Below are 16,294 nucleotides of genomic sequence, written 5' to 3' on the forward strand. Positions count from 1 at the left end.
GACAAAAATAACTAAATATCTGTAATTTACTCATTGTATTAGTTTTCTATAATGACAGGACTGATAGAATTGAATCTAGATTTACGCAATACTTCCTTCTTACACTGCTGCTGTCATAATTACTGCATCCACTAGAGGTCGCCATAAGAATTTAGACTATTCAATTACAAATCTCGAGGATAGATAAAAATCGGAATTTTCTTTATCCTCTTATCTGTGACAGATTTCTTCTCTATATTTTGGATCCTAAATTGCTACATTGCTGCCATGGGGATTATTGTGGCCACTAGATGTCCCCACAGAAAGCAATTAAAACGTCACTTGTCAGAGCGTAGACCTTCGCCAAAGTCAATACAAGCAAACAGCTAATGTGCTCGCGATGCTAAGTTGGCATCGTAAACAAATGTGGCTTTGGCGAAGGTCTACGCTCTGACAAGTGACGTTTTGCTAACTCGCCTGTCAGATAGCGACATCACTGTGTGAAACACCGAGACACAGATAAAACACGACCCGAGTCGATGCGCTCACACGGGTGTTTCTGGATACTCGCTGAGCTGAGCTGATAATAATAATAATAATAATAATAATAATAATAATAATAATAATAATAATAATTATTATTATTATTATTATAATTATAATAATAATAATAATAATTATAATAATAATAATAATAATAATAATAATAATTATTATTATTATTATTATAATAATAATTATAATAATAATAATAATTATAATAATTATAATAATTATAATAATTATAATAATTATAATTATAATAATGCAATGGTTTTATACAGCGCTTTTCTTGGCACTCAAAGACGCTTTACATTGCATTATTCATTCAATCCATACTCGATGGTGGTAAACTACGTCTGTAGCCACAGCCGCCCTGGGTCAGACTGACGACCTGAGAGCTCTGGAGCATCTCCATGACAACAGACACAGATTTCCTTTGATCTCTTCCATGAGGTGCCTCTCCCATCCACTTTGAATGCAACATTTGTTCCTGCAGTTTTTGGAGATTTATTTGAAACGATTACCCATTAACATCCTAAAATCTAATGGATTAGTCCTTGTACAACGACAAATCATCCCTAAAGATATCATGCAATTCGGGTGAAAAGTTTGGAAAATACACACATAACCATAACCTTCCATATCTGGCATCACTTCGGCCATTTGGATGCTTTGACACTAAAATGATGCCTCTGATAAAACCATAATCTTATTTACTCAATTTGCCACATGAAAAAAACTGAAAACAACCCTTTGTATACCTTAGTACAGTGTTTTTCAACCACTGAGCACACTGGTGTTCCGCGAGATCTAGTCAGGTGTGCCGTGTGAAATTATCCAATTTCACACTTTTTTCGAAAAAAACATTTGCTCTCACAGCCGCTGTCAGCTGTGAGAGCAGTGTGTGCAGTGTAATTATGTAAAAATAGTCTTCGCCAGTAGATGGCAGCACAGAACTTTTCCATTGAAATCGAAATTTAACAGACGTCAGTGTGGTTAATCTCCTCCACCTCCTGCTCCCATCTTGTACCAAAGTACTGTGTCAGTGACAGTGATGGAGAAGTTTTTGAAAAGGGAGGATTCGAACTCCGAACAAGACATGTTGGTGTTTGTCTGTCTTCTATTCCTGCCAGGATATCAGTTCTGTGTTCATCCATCAGGTCCAGGTTTCACACTGAGTGAGTAAAAATAAAAAAAAAGAAATTGGGAAATACTTTTTTCTGTATTTATTTGATTTCTGTTGATAAAGCATTGATGAGAATGACTTTATATTGTTAATATAGGCTACAGAGTTTAAAATTAAAAATTTTCGGGTGGTGGTGTGCCTCGAGATTTTTCCAAAGAAAAAAGTGTGCCTTGGCTCAAAAAAGGTTGAAAAACACTGCCTTAGTACCTGGATTCCGGTAGTAAAAGTCACTATGAAACTAGCAGGCTGGCTCCAGTTGGTACAGTCACGATCTGTAACTCTTAATTTTTTTAATGTAGATTGAAAATCTGTATTTAGTGAGATCCCAAGTAAAGGTCACCATTTAAGGTCACCATGATGGGTTAATTGGACCCTATGAAGTTTAATCCCCAAAAATCTCATTTGCATTCATGTTCTTCACTTCCTGGATTATGGATTTACTTTGTCAAGTTTCAGGTTTTTAACATAAAATGAAAGTGTTTGGGAGTCACTCCCCTGCCAGACATACATGAGGAAAAGCCAGAGATGGTAGCCAGTACCCAGATTCTTTACTTGAGTAAAAGTAAAAAGTTCTGATCCAAATATCTACTCAAGTAAAAGAAAAAAGTACATGCTCTAAAATGTACTCAAAAGTACTTTTAAAAGTAAAAAGTATTTCTACTGCACAATTCACGGCTGCAAAAATATTAAACACAGGATTATTTATATGGAACCTACTTTAGCAATGTTATTATTTGAACAAACACGACCTGCCTAATATCCTGTTACTTCACTATATAGTCCTTTAGGCATTTGTATTGTACACTTAAGATGAACACATCCCACTAAACTACGGTGTCACAAATCATGATCGCATAATAGCCCAACTATTAATCAACCTTTTTAATAGCAGTTTTTTTAATAGCACATCAGGCAAACAAAACAAAACAAATCTAACAATTCTCTTCATGAGAAGCAGGTTTTCCAAGTTCTCCAAGTCCTCTTTGGCCTGAAAATCATCCCTGCTGTGCTAAAAAGCCTCTCACAGGCAGCTGAGGCAGGTAGTGGTGTGTTGGGCTTCAGAGACAGGTGGCACACAGACAGAGATGATTTCAGGAGGTCCATGGTAGCAGCTGGACTGGCCAGGTAGAGCTCCAGTTGCTTGGTGTTGTCGTCCCGTTGATCCGTCTGCTTGATGGTTGAAAAGAAGTCCTCGTCCTCCGCCGACAACAGGGAGTCAGCTGACAGGGCTCCACGACTCTGCTCCTTCAGGGTGGCTTGGATGTGGTCAAGGCCTATGGGGATACAAAACCAAATGAAGAAACAGAATTGGCATACAAGAGGAGAGGATGGACAGAGAAATGAGGGAGTATAGATGGAGGTGTGGAGGAGGAGGTAGGGAAAGGTTTGTATGCACATACAGATGTGAGGGGAGTGAGGTTTAGGATGTTAAGCATATCAAACATAATTTAAAAAAATCTAACAATACAATAGAAGAAGGTAATGCAGCATATACCACATTTAATGACGCCTCCATCAGTCGTCCAGCGTGTCCTGAACTTGGGGACAAGAATGGCAGCAGCAATCAGCTCTGGATCAGCAAGCATCTGGCCAAAGAGACGTTCAAGCCCTGCTTGAAGAGCATCCACCAACGGCCCACAGTACTTTGAGGTGCTGTGAATGTTCTGGAGCTTGGACATGAGCAGTGTGATGGTGAGTACAAGCCACCCCATCTGCACGTGTGCTTCACCCTGTAGAACCTGCTTTTGCAAATGGGCTCATGGTCTTTACATATTCCATGAGAAAAGCAATGTCAGCAGGACTGAACCTGAGAAACACACACTGATGCACAAAACCATCCGTGTTTAAGCAGTCAAACATCACATGATGGAATAATAATAATGTCCTCAACACCTAAAACTATCCCTTGGTGTTGGTAGAAGAACAACAGGGAGGAATGTATCACCTTAAAAAAATGGTAAATAAAGAAGCCAGCTGATCTTGTTGATTATCTCCTACATATTTACTTACACCAGCCAACCCTACTGTTAGGTGGTAATGCAAAGTAAACTTATATCTTAATCTTCTTTGCGCTGAAGACTGCTGCAATGGCTGCTTCTCCTTGTTCCTTCAGGATCCGTACAATCCTCTCAACAGCATAGAAGAGAGAATTCCACCTTGTAACAATAAAAAGAAATACATTCTATTTGTATAGTGCTTTACATCTGAAACAGATTCAAAGGGTTGAACACATCTCAAAATGCAAAGTGTACTTTGTTTCACAAGGTCTCAGGAGCTGGAGTTTGCAATGTTCTTCAATGATTTCTGAATCTGGGATGGATCTGCTGCTCTTGTTCCAGAGAGCCTGGCACTTTGCAAACGATGAGCGGGAGAGCTTCATGCACACTCTGTCTTCATTCACTGCTTTGACATCAACTGTGGCCACCTGTGAATATCAAAGGACTGTGTAGAGAATAAGTATTCAAACTTACATGTCGTCCCTTGGATAACCGTTTTAACTCAATCAAACATCCAGCAGGTTCATAAGACGACAGACACAGCGATGTGGCAGTTGTTATTCCAGGCCATCATCCTGCTCCAACAAGGGACCGGCTTCAACAGTCTACATCACGATCTCGTCACATACTCTTCTCCTTAATAATAAAATAGTATATGAATTAGCATTGAATGGGTGGTTTTCAAGCTATCCAAACACTTGACAATAGCCATGTCATCTTCACAAACCAATACGCAACTAGGGCTGGGCGATATATCGATTATATTTGCGTATGAACTGATACGCAATATAGCAGATGACCATATTGTCATATTTGAGTTTTGAATGCAGTTATTTTCCTTCAAGTCAGCCATTAAGTATGTCGATTAGCTCAGGCTGCAGACGAGTTCCTGAAAGACTGTGTGTTGTGTTTGCTACAACAGAAAAGCAATAAAAAGTCCCTGTCCAAAGCCCCGTTTCCACCTCACAAAAAGCGCGGGGATAGACCGGTTAAAACCGTTCCGGTTCGTGTTTCCACCGCAGTAATGTGGAAACATCCGCTCCAAACCTCTCCAAAGGCAGCCGCTTTCCGTTGGGGTACCAGGATCATGGAACCGGTCTGAGTTTGAGGAGCTGTCTGCTGATTGGTCAGTGATTTACTACACGCCCTCAATATTTTAATGTGTCTGTCTGCTGATTGGTCAGTGATTTACTACGCCCTTAATATGTTAATATATCGGCTGGGTGAATCCTCTGCTGTCAGTGTGGTCAGCTTTGCACTGGTTGGTTTTTTTTTCCTTTTCTTTTCTTTGGTGCTCAACTTTAGTGTTGATGTGGGGCTTGGGACTTTGCATCGCGTTGGAGCTTTCTGTTTGCAGCATAGCGCGCCATGGGGTGCCAAGACATGGGAGCCTTGAGCTTTCGCTGATCACGCTCCGGCAGCTCCGGCAGCTCCGCGCCGGAACATGGAGGCTCCGAGCTCCAAGCTTCTCTGCATCGCGTTCATGGTCCGTCCCTGCGATGCAGCGGCACTGACCGTGGTTGAACAGAACACTGACCGCCTCTGCCTCACGTTTGAACAGAAAACACAAACCCGCTCAACGGTGCACGCGGCGCTCCACCGCAAAAGTGCGGGGACGGAACGGAGCACTACGGAGTGGTACGGCAAAGCTACCCGTTTCCACCGCAGAGAGGAGCTTAAAAAGTGGGTGGGGCTTAAGAGCTCCGCAGATATGTGACGTTACAACAATAGTCTCAGCTTGGCTGCAGATCGAGATCTTATGAATCCTCTGTTGTTGTTTACATCCTCCTTTGCACTTGTTGTTTAGTTAACTGTTATTTTTTGCAGCTGCAGAGCTGCAGCCGCAACTTCCGTGTTGGTTCTGAGAGAGCGAACGCTCCGGCGACTGGCCCCGCACCTGAGCGCGCCCTGGCTGGCTGCGGCACAGACACGGGAGCCTTGAGCTTTCTGCTCAAACTCAGGCGCAGCCACTCCACTCCGGCGCTGATCGCGCTCCAGCAGCTCAGCGCCGGAACATGGAGACGCCGATGTCCGATCTCTGAGCTCCTCTGCATCGCTTTTGAACAGAAACCACAGACCTGGGCCAAAAGCTCAAGGCTCCCGTGTCCCGGACGCGCACCCACGCCACGGCGCGCGGCGCACCCCACGGCGCGCGCTATGCTGCAAACAGGAAGCTCCAATGCGATGCAAAGTCCCAAGCCCCACATCAACATTAAAGTTGAGCACCAAAGAAAAGAAGAGGAAAAAATAAAACAACCAGTGCAAAGCTGACCACACTGACAGCAGAGGATTCATCCAGCCGACAAATTAAAATGAGGGCGTGTAGTAAATCACTGACCAATCAGCAGACAGCTCCTCAAACTCAGACCCGTTCCATGGTCCTGGGTACCCGAACGGAAGGGGAGCGGAAAAGCGGCCGCCTTTGGAGCGGTCTGGAGTGGTTGTTTCCGCATTCCTGCGGTGGAAACGCAAACCGGAATGGTTTAAACCGGTCTATCCCCGCACTTTTTGTGCGGTGGAAGTGGGGCTTTAGTGTACCTCTCCTACATTTGTCCTTCTAGATAAAGCACGAGAAATACCTGCTAGTCACTATAAAAGGCGGCGCTGTAGGCACGTCACACGCTGGAAACCACATGGTGGAAAATGGAGGCAAAACTTGTGGCAGAATACAAAGCTTTTGTCTCTGTAACAGTGAACCTAAAATGGCAGACTACATTGAAGAATTCAAGTTAAAACCCAACAGTGGTTCATCACCACATTCAGCACAAAGCCTGATAACACGCCAACTCATTGCATTCAGCCGTGTTGAAGCAGGGAGACATAGAAAGCATGCAAGGCTTTGGCAATCAAGGACCAGAGTTCGCCACATGTGCGTTAATGCTAGCCAGCTTCCAGCATCGTCTGATAACAGTAGCGAAGCCTTCTGCTCGGGCAAGCGCTTATCTTTGCGCACTGTAAGGTTAGCTTCGCTCACTTACTAACACATAATTGGCGTTAGCGACTTACCTGTATGTGTTTCCTGAGGGTTGACGGACCGTTCTTGAATGGCAATATTTCCTTGAGTTTTGGTTTGCACAAGATGCAACACATTCGCCAAGAAACTCAAAAAGCTCTTTTAAATATGGACATGGGTGCTGCTCTCGTGACTGTGTGGGATCTTCTCCGTTGTCCATTCTTGAGCGTTAGTGGGTGTGGAGCGGAGTGGCAGCCAGACACACACACACACACACACACACACACACACACACACACACACACACACACACACACACACACACACACACACACACACACACACACACACACACACACACACACACACACACTTGCAGGCATGTGCACACACATACACAGACAGCCCACATCTTTCAAAACCCAAAACAGTTGATGCGCATTGCTGTTGCTGCATCAAAAAATACAAAATATATACGCTATATATAAATATATACGCTATATATAAATATATACGCTATATATATAAAGTAACGAGCCTTTTTGAGAAATGAAAGGAGTAGAAAGTATCGATATTTATCTTGAAATGTAACTGGGTAAAAGTAAAAAATTCGTCAGAGAAATAAATACTTGTAAAAGTACAAGTACCTGAAAAATCTACTTAAGCACAGTAACGGAGTATTTGTACTTCGTTACTTGCCATCCCTGGGAACAGCGTTGAAGATCTAAAGATGTGTTCGCTCTGGAGACTGACCAGAGGAATTTGGTCCCACGGAGAGAAACACGCAGTAAACATGCTGATTTGTTCCCCCTAGGGTTCGTATTTTATTCATCAGGAGTTGATGCATCCAAGTATAGGATCATTCGGTTTTGGCACCTTTTAAAGATTTCATTTTCAATTTGAACAACACATTATAAATCAAAAGAAACAAAGAAATGGCTAAGGCTGTGTGAGTTTGAAAAATAATGTACATACATACATACATATATTTATATATTTATAAAGAAATCAACCAAACCATTATTGTTTTTACAAAAGCATTTTTTTGTTCCGTGTTTGGTTTGTCTCACAAAAGCAGAAAATTAACTAAATAAATAAACTAAAAAAAGGAAACGTATGAAAAGTACACATGAAAACAGGAATACTTCAGCGCGTTGCTTTTTCCCCCTTATAATTATTAACCTTTAAAAATCAAGTTTCTCAAGAGCAGATTCACTGTAATTTTATAGCATGCATTTAATTTCTGAAATTGTGAGTCACTTTGCCTCTCTTGTACTATTTCATATTTAAGTTTGATTTTATTTGGCATCCTTTTCTTTTCCTTCCTCTTTGCTCCTTCCTTTTTATTTTGCAGAAGTCGCGTTGAGAGAAAAAAATCGTATACACACCCCCTTTACTTTTTTTTTCATAAATATAATTGTACACATTGGCTCTTTTTTGTTAAAGGGGGTTTTCAACTCTCCAGTTACGACCCCCACCTAAAGGAATGTGAACAGGGACTGAGAAAAAGACGAGAAGGTTCTATTAAAAGAATAGATATTATTCTACTGTTAGCCGTCGGTATCGTGCCTCCTGGTGGCGCCGCCGCTTGCGCTCAACCTTACTTTGAAAATATACTAAAAGAGTCTTTTCTTGTGTTACCAACAGCACTTGGTTTAGTTAAGGGTTTTTTTTTGTAATTTTTTGCTTCTGTAAAGTCAGTTATCTCTTGATTATTGATGTAATAATAATAATAATAATAATAATTATATATACTAGAGTACCTTTGTTAGAGATTACAAATTGGGGCAAGTCTTACTGAATCCCAAGCTGTAACAATTCACAGTTTAAATGCAAAAATGACAGAAATAAGTCAGTAAATAAAAGAGTTGTGTGTCTGAGTGGTGGGCTGGCTGCGGGGGGGGGGGGGGGGGTTTGACCTGCTGCTCTCAACAAGCAAAAAAATGTCAAACCGAAGGGCAATTGAACCATGAAATTAATTCTGTATCTCATAAGATGCCTCCCTGCCCCTCAAACCTCATGAACAAACGCTGTCCCTCGCTTGGGAAGACCGGACACCCCGCCCCCCCCGTCTCACTCCAGGACCACAGCAGACTTGTTGAAACTTTCTCAGCAGTGCTAATGCAAATGTCATGCAGCTGAACAGAAAGAACAAAAGTCTATAAACATGGAAATCCGTCTTCTCCTGGTGGGTGGACTCCCTCATACCGGCGTGGTGCGGCGGTTGGCTGTGTTGGTGTGGCTTGAGTCTTTTAGGTCCTTCGGGATGCAGTTGTGGACCTGCAGGAAGTTGTGGTCCCGCTCCGAGTTGTAGGTGGCGGTTGGCGTGCCAGAGGACTTGAGCGTGTCCCTGGGCAGTGTGTACATGGAAATCTCCGTCGATGGCAGCGCGCTGAAGCCCTTGAGCCCCACCGGCGAGGTGTCGCGGGAGTGTGACGGGTCTGTGGAGCGGGAGGAGGAGCGCGAGCGGCGCCGGTAGCGGTAGCGGTAGCTGGGGATCCGTGTTATGGCCGAGCCCTGGAGGTAGTCGGCTGCGCGTTCGCCTATCCGCAGCTGTCGATGGCGGTCGATGAACATGTGCACGGCCAAGACGCCCACCATCTCGGCCATGATGAATGACAGTGCGCCGAAGTAGAAGGACCAGCCGTAAGAGTAGCTGTTCTTCTTGGAGTCGCTTTTTGAAGGGTCCCCCGCATTGGCTGATATGTACACGATGATCCCGATGATGTTACTCAGGCCTTGATGGGTCGGGAGGCACAGGACGAGCGCAGGATGGACACAGAACAGGTGCAGGACGGGCGCAGGATGGGCGCAGGACGGGCGCAGGACGGGCGCAGGACGGGCGCAGGACGGACGGGAAAGAGAACAAAACAAGACAGAGTATCAGTTGAGATGAGCTCAATGTGTTATTTTTAATGTGTGGCGTCATGCTGAGTGTGTGTGCAGCGCTGATTCAGGCACTGTACACGACGTACTAATCCTTTCCTTCCAACATGACTGATGTTAGGCTCTTAATCTTTGGCCTGGCAGTGAGAAACAGGGTGGCTTCAACATCTTGGCGCAGATCATTGGGGACGGAACATGAAATCATCCACTGTGGGGCTGCGCTCCGTGTTCGAGCCCATTGTGTACAGTCGCTATAGTGTAGATACTTGTGAGTTCGTTCACACACACACACACACACACACACACACACACACACACACACACACACACACACACACGACACACACACACACACACACACACACACACACGCAAAAATGTTTGACGTGGTGAATCTGGGGAGACAGATCCTTGGGAAAGTGTGTCAGGGACACTATATTTTTAGAGATGAGTCCCAATGGGTGGCTTTCAGCCAGGCAAGAGAACCAAGAGAAGCCAAAGGAAGACAAAGGAAGTAACTTGTGGCTTTGACGCAACAAACGCGTGTTAGTCCAGTTTCCTGAACTCATCCAGCAACTCAAGTAATAAAGGCAAGAATGTCTGATCTCTGAGGCTGCGTTCACACTGCACGTCTTGATGCTCCATTTAGATTTTTTGCAGGGATCCAATTTCCTTACCTGATTGTTCACGTTATACATTTTAAAGGTGACCTCCATCAGACTGCTGTGTGAACCTGATCGAACTCGATGGTTTTGGGCCTCAGAGCGTAGAAGACGCTGTTGATGGGAGTAAATCTAGACGCCATGCCGGTCACCACCAGGGTTGCCAGATGTGACACACTGTTTCAGCCCATACAACATGAAACCCACAACTCTCAATAAAAACCAGCAGTTTAGGTTCAGAAACATTGAAAACAATGTCGTTTTTGTGTTGGGCCACGTGTTGGCGCGTTTGATTGTTTTTGTAATGAAACCGCACGCATGCAACAGAGAGCAATAGGATGTACATTCATATTCATATGGACAGAAGACCATGTTGGATTGTCATTACAGTGACTGGCCATATTTCCAGCGTCTCACAAGGAGACAGAGCCTGAACGTTCTTAAGAAAGTTGTGTTTCCACTGAGGAGCATTTTTGAAAAGTTCCATCTTTGGGAGCTGTTGGCACTGCTGTCATGAGACTAAAAACTGCCAAAACTCAACAAAAGTTATCCTTTTGAGTAGTTTCAGTGATTTTGCCTGTTCAGCCTTCAATGACTTTGCCTAGACTAGAAGGTCATGTCTTAATGTTTAGAACAGCTTGCGCTCAGTTTTTTGTAATGAATCCACAGCACCAACTAATGAACCAATGTGGTATTTCATTTCTGTATAAACAGACATCAGGTTCAAAATATTCTAAACATGTAATTGTCTGAAATGCCAAAACGCTGTGTTTTCACCAGAAAGGTTGTCGGTAAACAGTTTGAATCTCTGTGACTCTGCTGCAGGAGACATTCTTGCCATTGCAACGTTTCTGATCGGAGGTTGTTTCATTAATGGTCGCCGCCACCGCCATCGCCACCTGACTCACCTGCGGACACAAAGAAGATCCCTGCACTGAGGATGATGTTGTGGCGTGACTTGTAGAACTCGCTGGCAGCTATACACAGGCCTCCCATGAAGAGCAGGATGACGCTGAGGATGGGGAAGATGCTGGAGGCTCGCACGGCACCTGGAGCGAGGCGGGAGGACAGAACGGAGACGTGAGGATCCCTTTCAGCTTCTGGTCGTCGTGTATGAGCAACATCCTCCTCAACATCCCATCAGGCCTGTGAAAGACCCATCAACACCGGTGAGGGAGTGTGTATCCCCTCCACTGAGCCTGTTACCCAACCTTACATAATCAACCCGCTGGACTCCACTTCTCCCTCCCCCCTCCGTACACTTCTCCACACATCGCCGGGCCGGTAGCGCCATGTGAACGGCGCTGGGTGGTGGCGTGTTTCTCTGTGGAGGGAAGCAGCCGGGCCGGCATCCTGAACAATTAGCTGCTTGCATCTAATCACCAAAGAGCAAAAACTGGACGTTGGAAATGACGCTGATGCAGGTCAGTGGGAAGTGAGGGTGCTGGGGGAGCTGCAGCACCCTCCAGTGGCGAGAGGGAGATTTAATTTTTGTTTATACAAAATCCTTACAAATATTTTGGGAAAGGATTTTGACACACATAGGCTTTCATGTTGTTGGGATTTATGGTTGGTTATTAGCATTAAAATGACTGTAAGTAATAGATTACTGAAAGTAATAAATCACTGTAAGTAATTTAAAAAATTTTTATTAAGTAAATTGTCATTCACTCATTAACAACTCCTGGAGTAATTGAATAATTACTTAAAAGTTAATAAATTATCAAAAATAATTTATTAATGAAATTATCAATTTGAATAAATTTATTATTAGGACACAGATAAACTGGAAATAGCTAATACCAAAATATCAGTCTTGTTTGTAAAAACGGTTATCTAAGTTAGTTAATATTCCTGTGCAAAATATAACAATCTTAAATAACAAGGAAGGTGTGAGATTCGAGCGTAGACTGTTACAAACCAGTGAATTGTCAACAATAAATACACAATAATTACCAGGAATCGATCAATTCAGCTAACAGCCGTTTATTACAAAGGTGTATTCATTCATTAACAATTTGGCAATCATATCATATATCAGCACATTCAAGTAGCAAACGTCATCTAACATGGAGATCTAATCTACTAAACAGCAAACACTATGTACAAAGAAAGAGGGTGTGTGTGTGTGTGTGTGTGTGTGTGCGTGTGTGTGGATGTAATGACCACGAGTGTCCACCAGGTGGCAGCGGACCTTGGAGGGTCAGTGTGAGTGGGTGTAATGATCTCGAATGGAGGCGGTGACCATGACGACCACTGGGGGCGCGTGGTGGTGCGCAGAGGGAGAGCGCAATGACTTGATTCGACCACCAGGTGGGCATAAAGAGAGTTTGCAATGACCCACGCAGCCACTAGAGGCGCTCCACTCACTCTTTCTGGGGATGTGGCGGTTGCTCGGCGACCAGATAAACAAGATGTCCGTCGGTCGGAGTGAGTGGTCTCACCGGGGGAGAATCATTACTGTAACGCCGGAGTTTAACTGGATGTTGAGACATAGGGTACGTCCGGAATGTCCCTCCTTTCTCCCTACCTATTAACTTTCACTTACCCCCGTGGATGACGTCATGGGGTTAAGGAAAGGAATTAGGAGGCTTCCTAAAGTAGTTAGTGAAAGGTGATCACGTTAGTGTTGCAGTCGGATCACACTTTCACTTAGTGACATCATAATAATGCGACAGCGGTTCAAGTTAGTGACGTGTGCCGTGGCGGGGAAAGAACTACAAGTTTCTAAAAATGGACTAGAAGAAGCGCATTTGGGTTTTAGATGATTTAAAGTTGTTGAATGCAGATAATTGATTTGGTAACTTACATGATCTACCTTTTTCCACCATCGTCATTTTCTGTAAACGCTCAGATGAGCGGGTCCCTTTAAATGTGGCCGCCGCAAGGAATTGTGGGGCAGCATGGCTCGTCTCCTTTGCGAAAGTGTGCATCAATCCTATCCTAAGCTAAAGGAGGCTCTATAGGAAGCAACGAGTCGCCTTTTCTTTGCTTCTTGAGAATTCGGACAGTACTTATCATGGCTGCTACACCAAACACTTCCAGGGTTAAGTGAAAGTCGACAGATAAGGAGAAAGGAAGGACATTCCGGACGTACCCATACAGTCAAGATCCGGTGACGATACGGATGTATCATGGCGGCACAAGTTAGCAGTTCGGATGCTAAATGTGGCTATGTGGAGAGCTTATCTCGATCCGTTAACACACGCGGTGATGAGATATGCGAGGAGCGTGGGTGCACAGGTGGTTATTGAAGGAGAGAGAGAGAGAGAGAGAGAGAGAGAGAGAGAGAGAGAGAGGAGGAAAAGAGGAGGAAAGTTGGCTCAGCTGGCTCAGCTTGGTTCCGAGACTCAGGGTACGTCCAAAATGTTGTCTTGTTTGCACGACATTCCAGTTCAGAACAGGGATTTCTTTTTGTCTTCAACCTGTTCTGAAACTTGCACTGACCATCTGTGACCAGCAAGTGATGTAGATTATAGAGCATCTTCCTCCTCTAACAACCAGATTATAGAGCATCTTCCTCCTCTCACATTCAGATTATAGAGCATCTTTCTCCTGTAACAACCAGATTATAGAGCATCTTCCTTCCTTTACCAACCAGATTATAGAGAATTTTTTCTCCTGTAACAACCAGATTATAGAGCATCTTCCTCCTCTAACATCAGATTATGGAGCATCCTCCTTCTTTTACCAACCAGATTACAGGGTATCTTCTTACCACCAGATTATAGAGCATCTTCCTTTATCATCCAGATTATAGAGCATCATTCTCCTGTAATAACCAGATTATAGAGCATCTTCCTCCTCTAACATCAGATTATGGATCATCTTCCTCCCTTTGCAACCAAATTATAGAGCATCTTCCTTCCTTTACCATATAGATTATGGAGCATCTCCCTCTGGCTACAACCTAATTATAGAGCATCTTCCTTCCTTTACCATATAGATTACGGAGTATCTTCCTCTTGCAACAACCAGATTATAGACCATCTTCCTCCTCTAACACCCACATTATAGAGCAGCTACCTGCTTGTACCAACCAGATTATAGAGCATTTTCCTCCTCCTAACATCCAGATTTTAGAGCATCTTTCTCATCCAGATTATAGGGCATCTTCCTTCCTTTACCAACCAGATCACAGAGCATTTTCCTCTTGCTACAACCGGATTATAGAGCATTTCCCTCCTGTAAAACTCAGATTATAGAGCATGTTCCTCCCTTTACAACCAGATTATAGAGCATCTCCCTCCTGTAACACCCAGATTATAGAGGTTCTTCCTTCTCTAACATCAGATTATAGAGCATCTTCCTTCCTTTACGATCCAGATTATAGAGCATTTTTCTGCTGATGTTAGAACATCAGATTATGGAGCATCGTCCTCTTCTAACATCAGATTATAGAGCATCTCCCCCTCTAACATCAGATTATAGAGCATCTTCTGCCTCTAACACCCAGATTATAGAGAAGTTTCCTTTTCTAACATCGGTTTATAGAGCATCTTCCTTCCTTTACCATCCAGATTACAGAGCATAGTTCTCCTCTAACATCAGATTATGGTGCATCTTCCTCCTCTAAAATCAGATTATAGAGCATCTTCCTTCACCATTCAGATTAGAGCATTTTTCTCCTGTAACAACCAGATTATAGAGCATTTTCCTCCTCCTAACATCAGATTATGGAGCATCTTCCTTCTTTTATTAACCAGATTACAGGGCATCTTCTTACTACCAGATTATAGAGCATCTTCCTTTACCATCCAGATTATAGAGCATCTTTCTCCTGTAACAACCAGATTACAGAGCATCTTCCTCCTCTAACATCAGATTATGGATCATTGTCCTCCCTTTGCAACCAAATTATATAGCATCTTCCTTCCTTTACCATATAGATTACAGAGCATCTTCCTCTTACTACAACCTAATTATAGAGCATCCTCCTTCCTTTACCATACAGATTACGGAGCATCTTCCTCTTACTACAACCAGATTATAGAGCATCTTCCTCCTCTAACACCCAGATTATAGAGCAGCTTCCTGCCTTTACCAACCAGATTTTAGAGCATCTTTCTCATCTGACACCCAGATTATAGAGCTTCTTCCTCCATTTACAACCAGATCATAGAACATCTTCCTTCCTTTACAAAACAGATTATAGAGCACCTTCCTCCTCCTAACACCCAGATTATAGAGCATCTTCCTCATCTAACACCAAGATTGTAGAGCATCTTTCTCCATTTACAATCAGAACATCTTCAAATCAAATAAAATCAAACTTTATTTATAGACCACTTTTCATATGAGCATCTTGCTTCTCTAACATCAGATTATAGAGCATCTTCTTCCTCTAACACCCAGATTATAGAACCTCTTCCTCCTGTAACAACCAGATTATAGAGCTTCTTCCTCCTGTAACAACCAGATTATAAAGCATCTTCCTCCCGTAACAACTAGATTATAGATGTCTTACTTTGACATGTTGATTCAAACGTTATTTCCACCGTCACAGCTAAATTGAGTGTTTTAGATCATAATGTGTAAAACTTCTCCCCCTTGAACTGCTACCTTATCGTGGTGGGGGAGTTTGAGCACTTGAATGATCCTCGGAGCTATGTTGTCCCCAGTAGGTCTCCCAAGGCCTAGGTGATGGGTCAGACTAAAAGCAGTTCAAAACACCCCATGGACAAACATCAAAAGAGAGGAGAGAGATGTCGCCCGGTGAGCCGCAGCCAGGGCCACACCCTGGAGCCAGGCCTGGGGTTGGGTCTTGTTTGCGAGCGCCTGGTGGTTGGGCTCTTGCGCACGGGACCCGGCCAGGCTTAGGGCGAAGGAATGACGCGGCCCTTCCTCCTCTTCCTCCTGTGTGCCCACCACCCACAGAGGCTACTGTAGGGGTCGGGTGCAGTGTGGATTGGGTGGTGGTTGACGGCAGGGGCCTCGACGACCCGATCCCCAGACACAGAGTTTGGTTTTCGGGACATGGAACGTGACCTTGCTGGGTGGAAGGAGCCCGAGCTTGTGCGGGAGGTTCAGAGACACCATCTAGATATAGTTTGGCTCACCTCCATACACAGCTTGGACTCTGGAGCCC

At 43.8% G+C, this 16,294-nt stretch overlaps 1 protein-coding gene across 1 annotated transcript in view; it reads right to left on the bottom strand.

The window, feature by feature from the left end:
- Nucleotides 1-8,860: 8,860 nt before the first annotated feature.
- cacng2a (calcium channel, voltage-dependent, gamma subunit 2a) overlaps nt 8,861-16,294 on the bottom strand; it is a gene marked incomplete at both ends in the record, with an annotated part of 135,352 nt that continues 127,918 nt past the window's right edge. The window contains 2 exons of the mRNA XM_080511471.1: nt 8,861-9,396; nt 11,115-11,255. Coding sequence (XP_080367597.1) covers nt 8,861-9,396; nt 11,115-11,255 — 677 coding nt within the window. The remainder of the gene's footprint in view (nt 9,397-11,114; nt 11,256-16,294) is intronic.

Source organism: Blennius ocellaris (assembly GCF_963422515.1).
Source record: "Blennius ocellaris genome assembly, chromosome: 16".
Lineage (NCBI taxonomy): Eukaryota > Metazoa > Chordata > Actinopteri > Blenniiformes > Blenniidae > Blennius > Blennius ocellaris.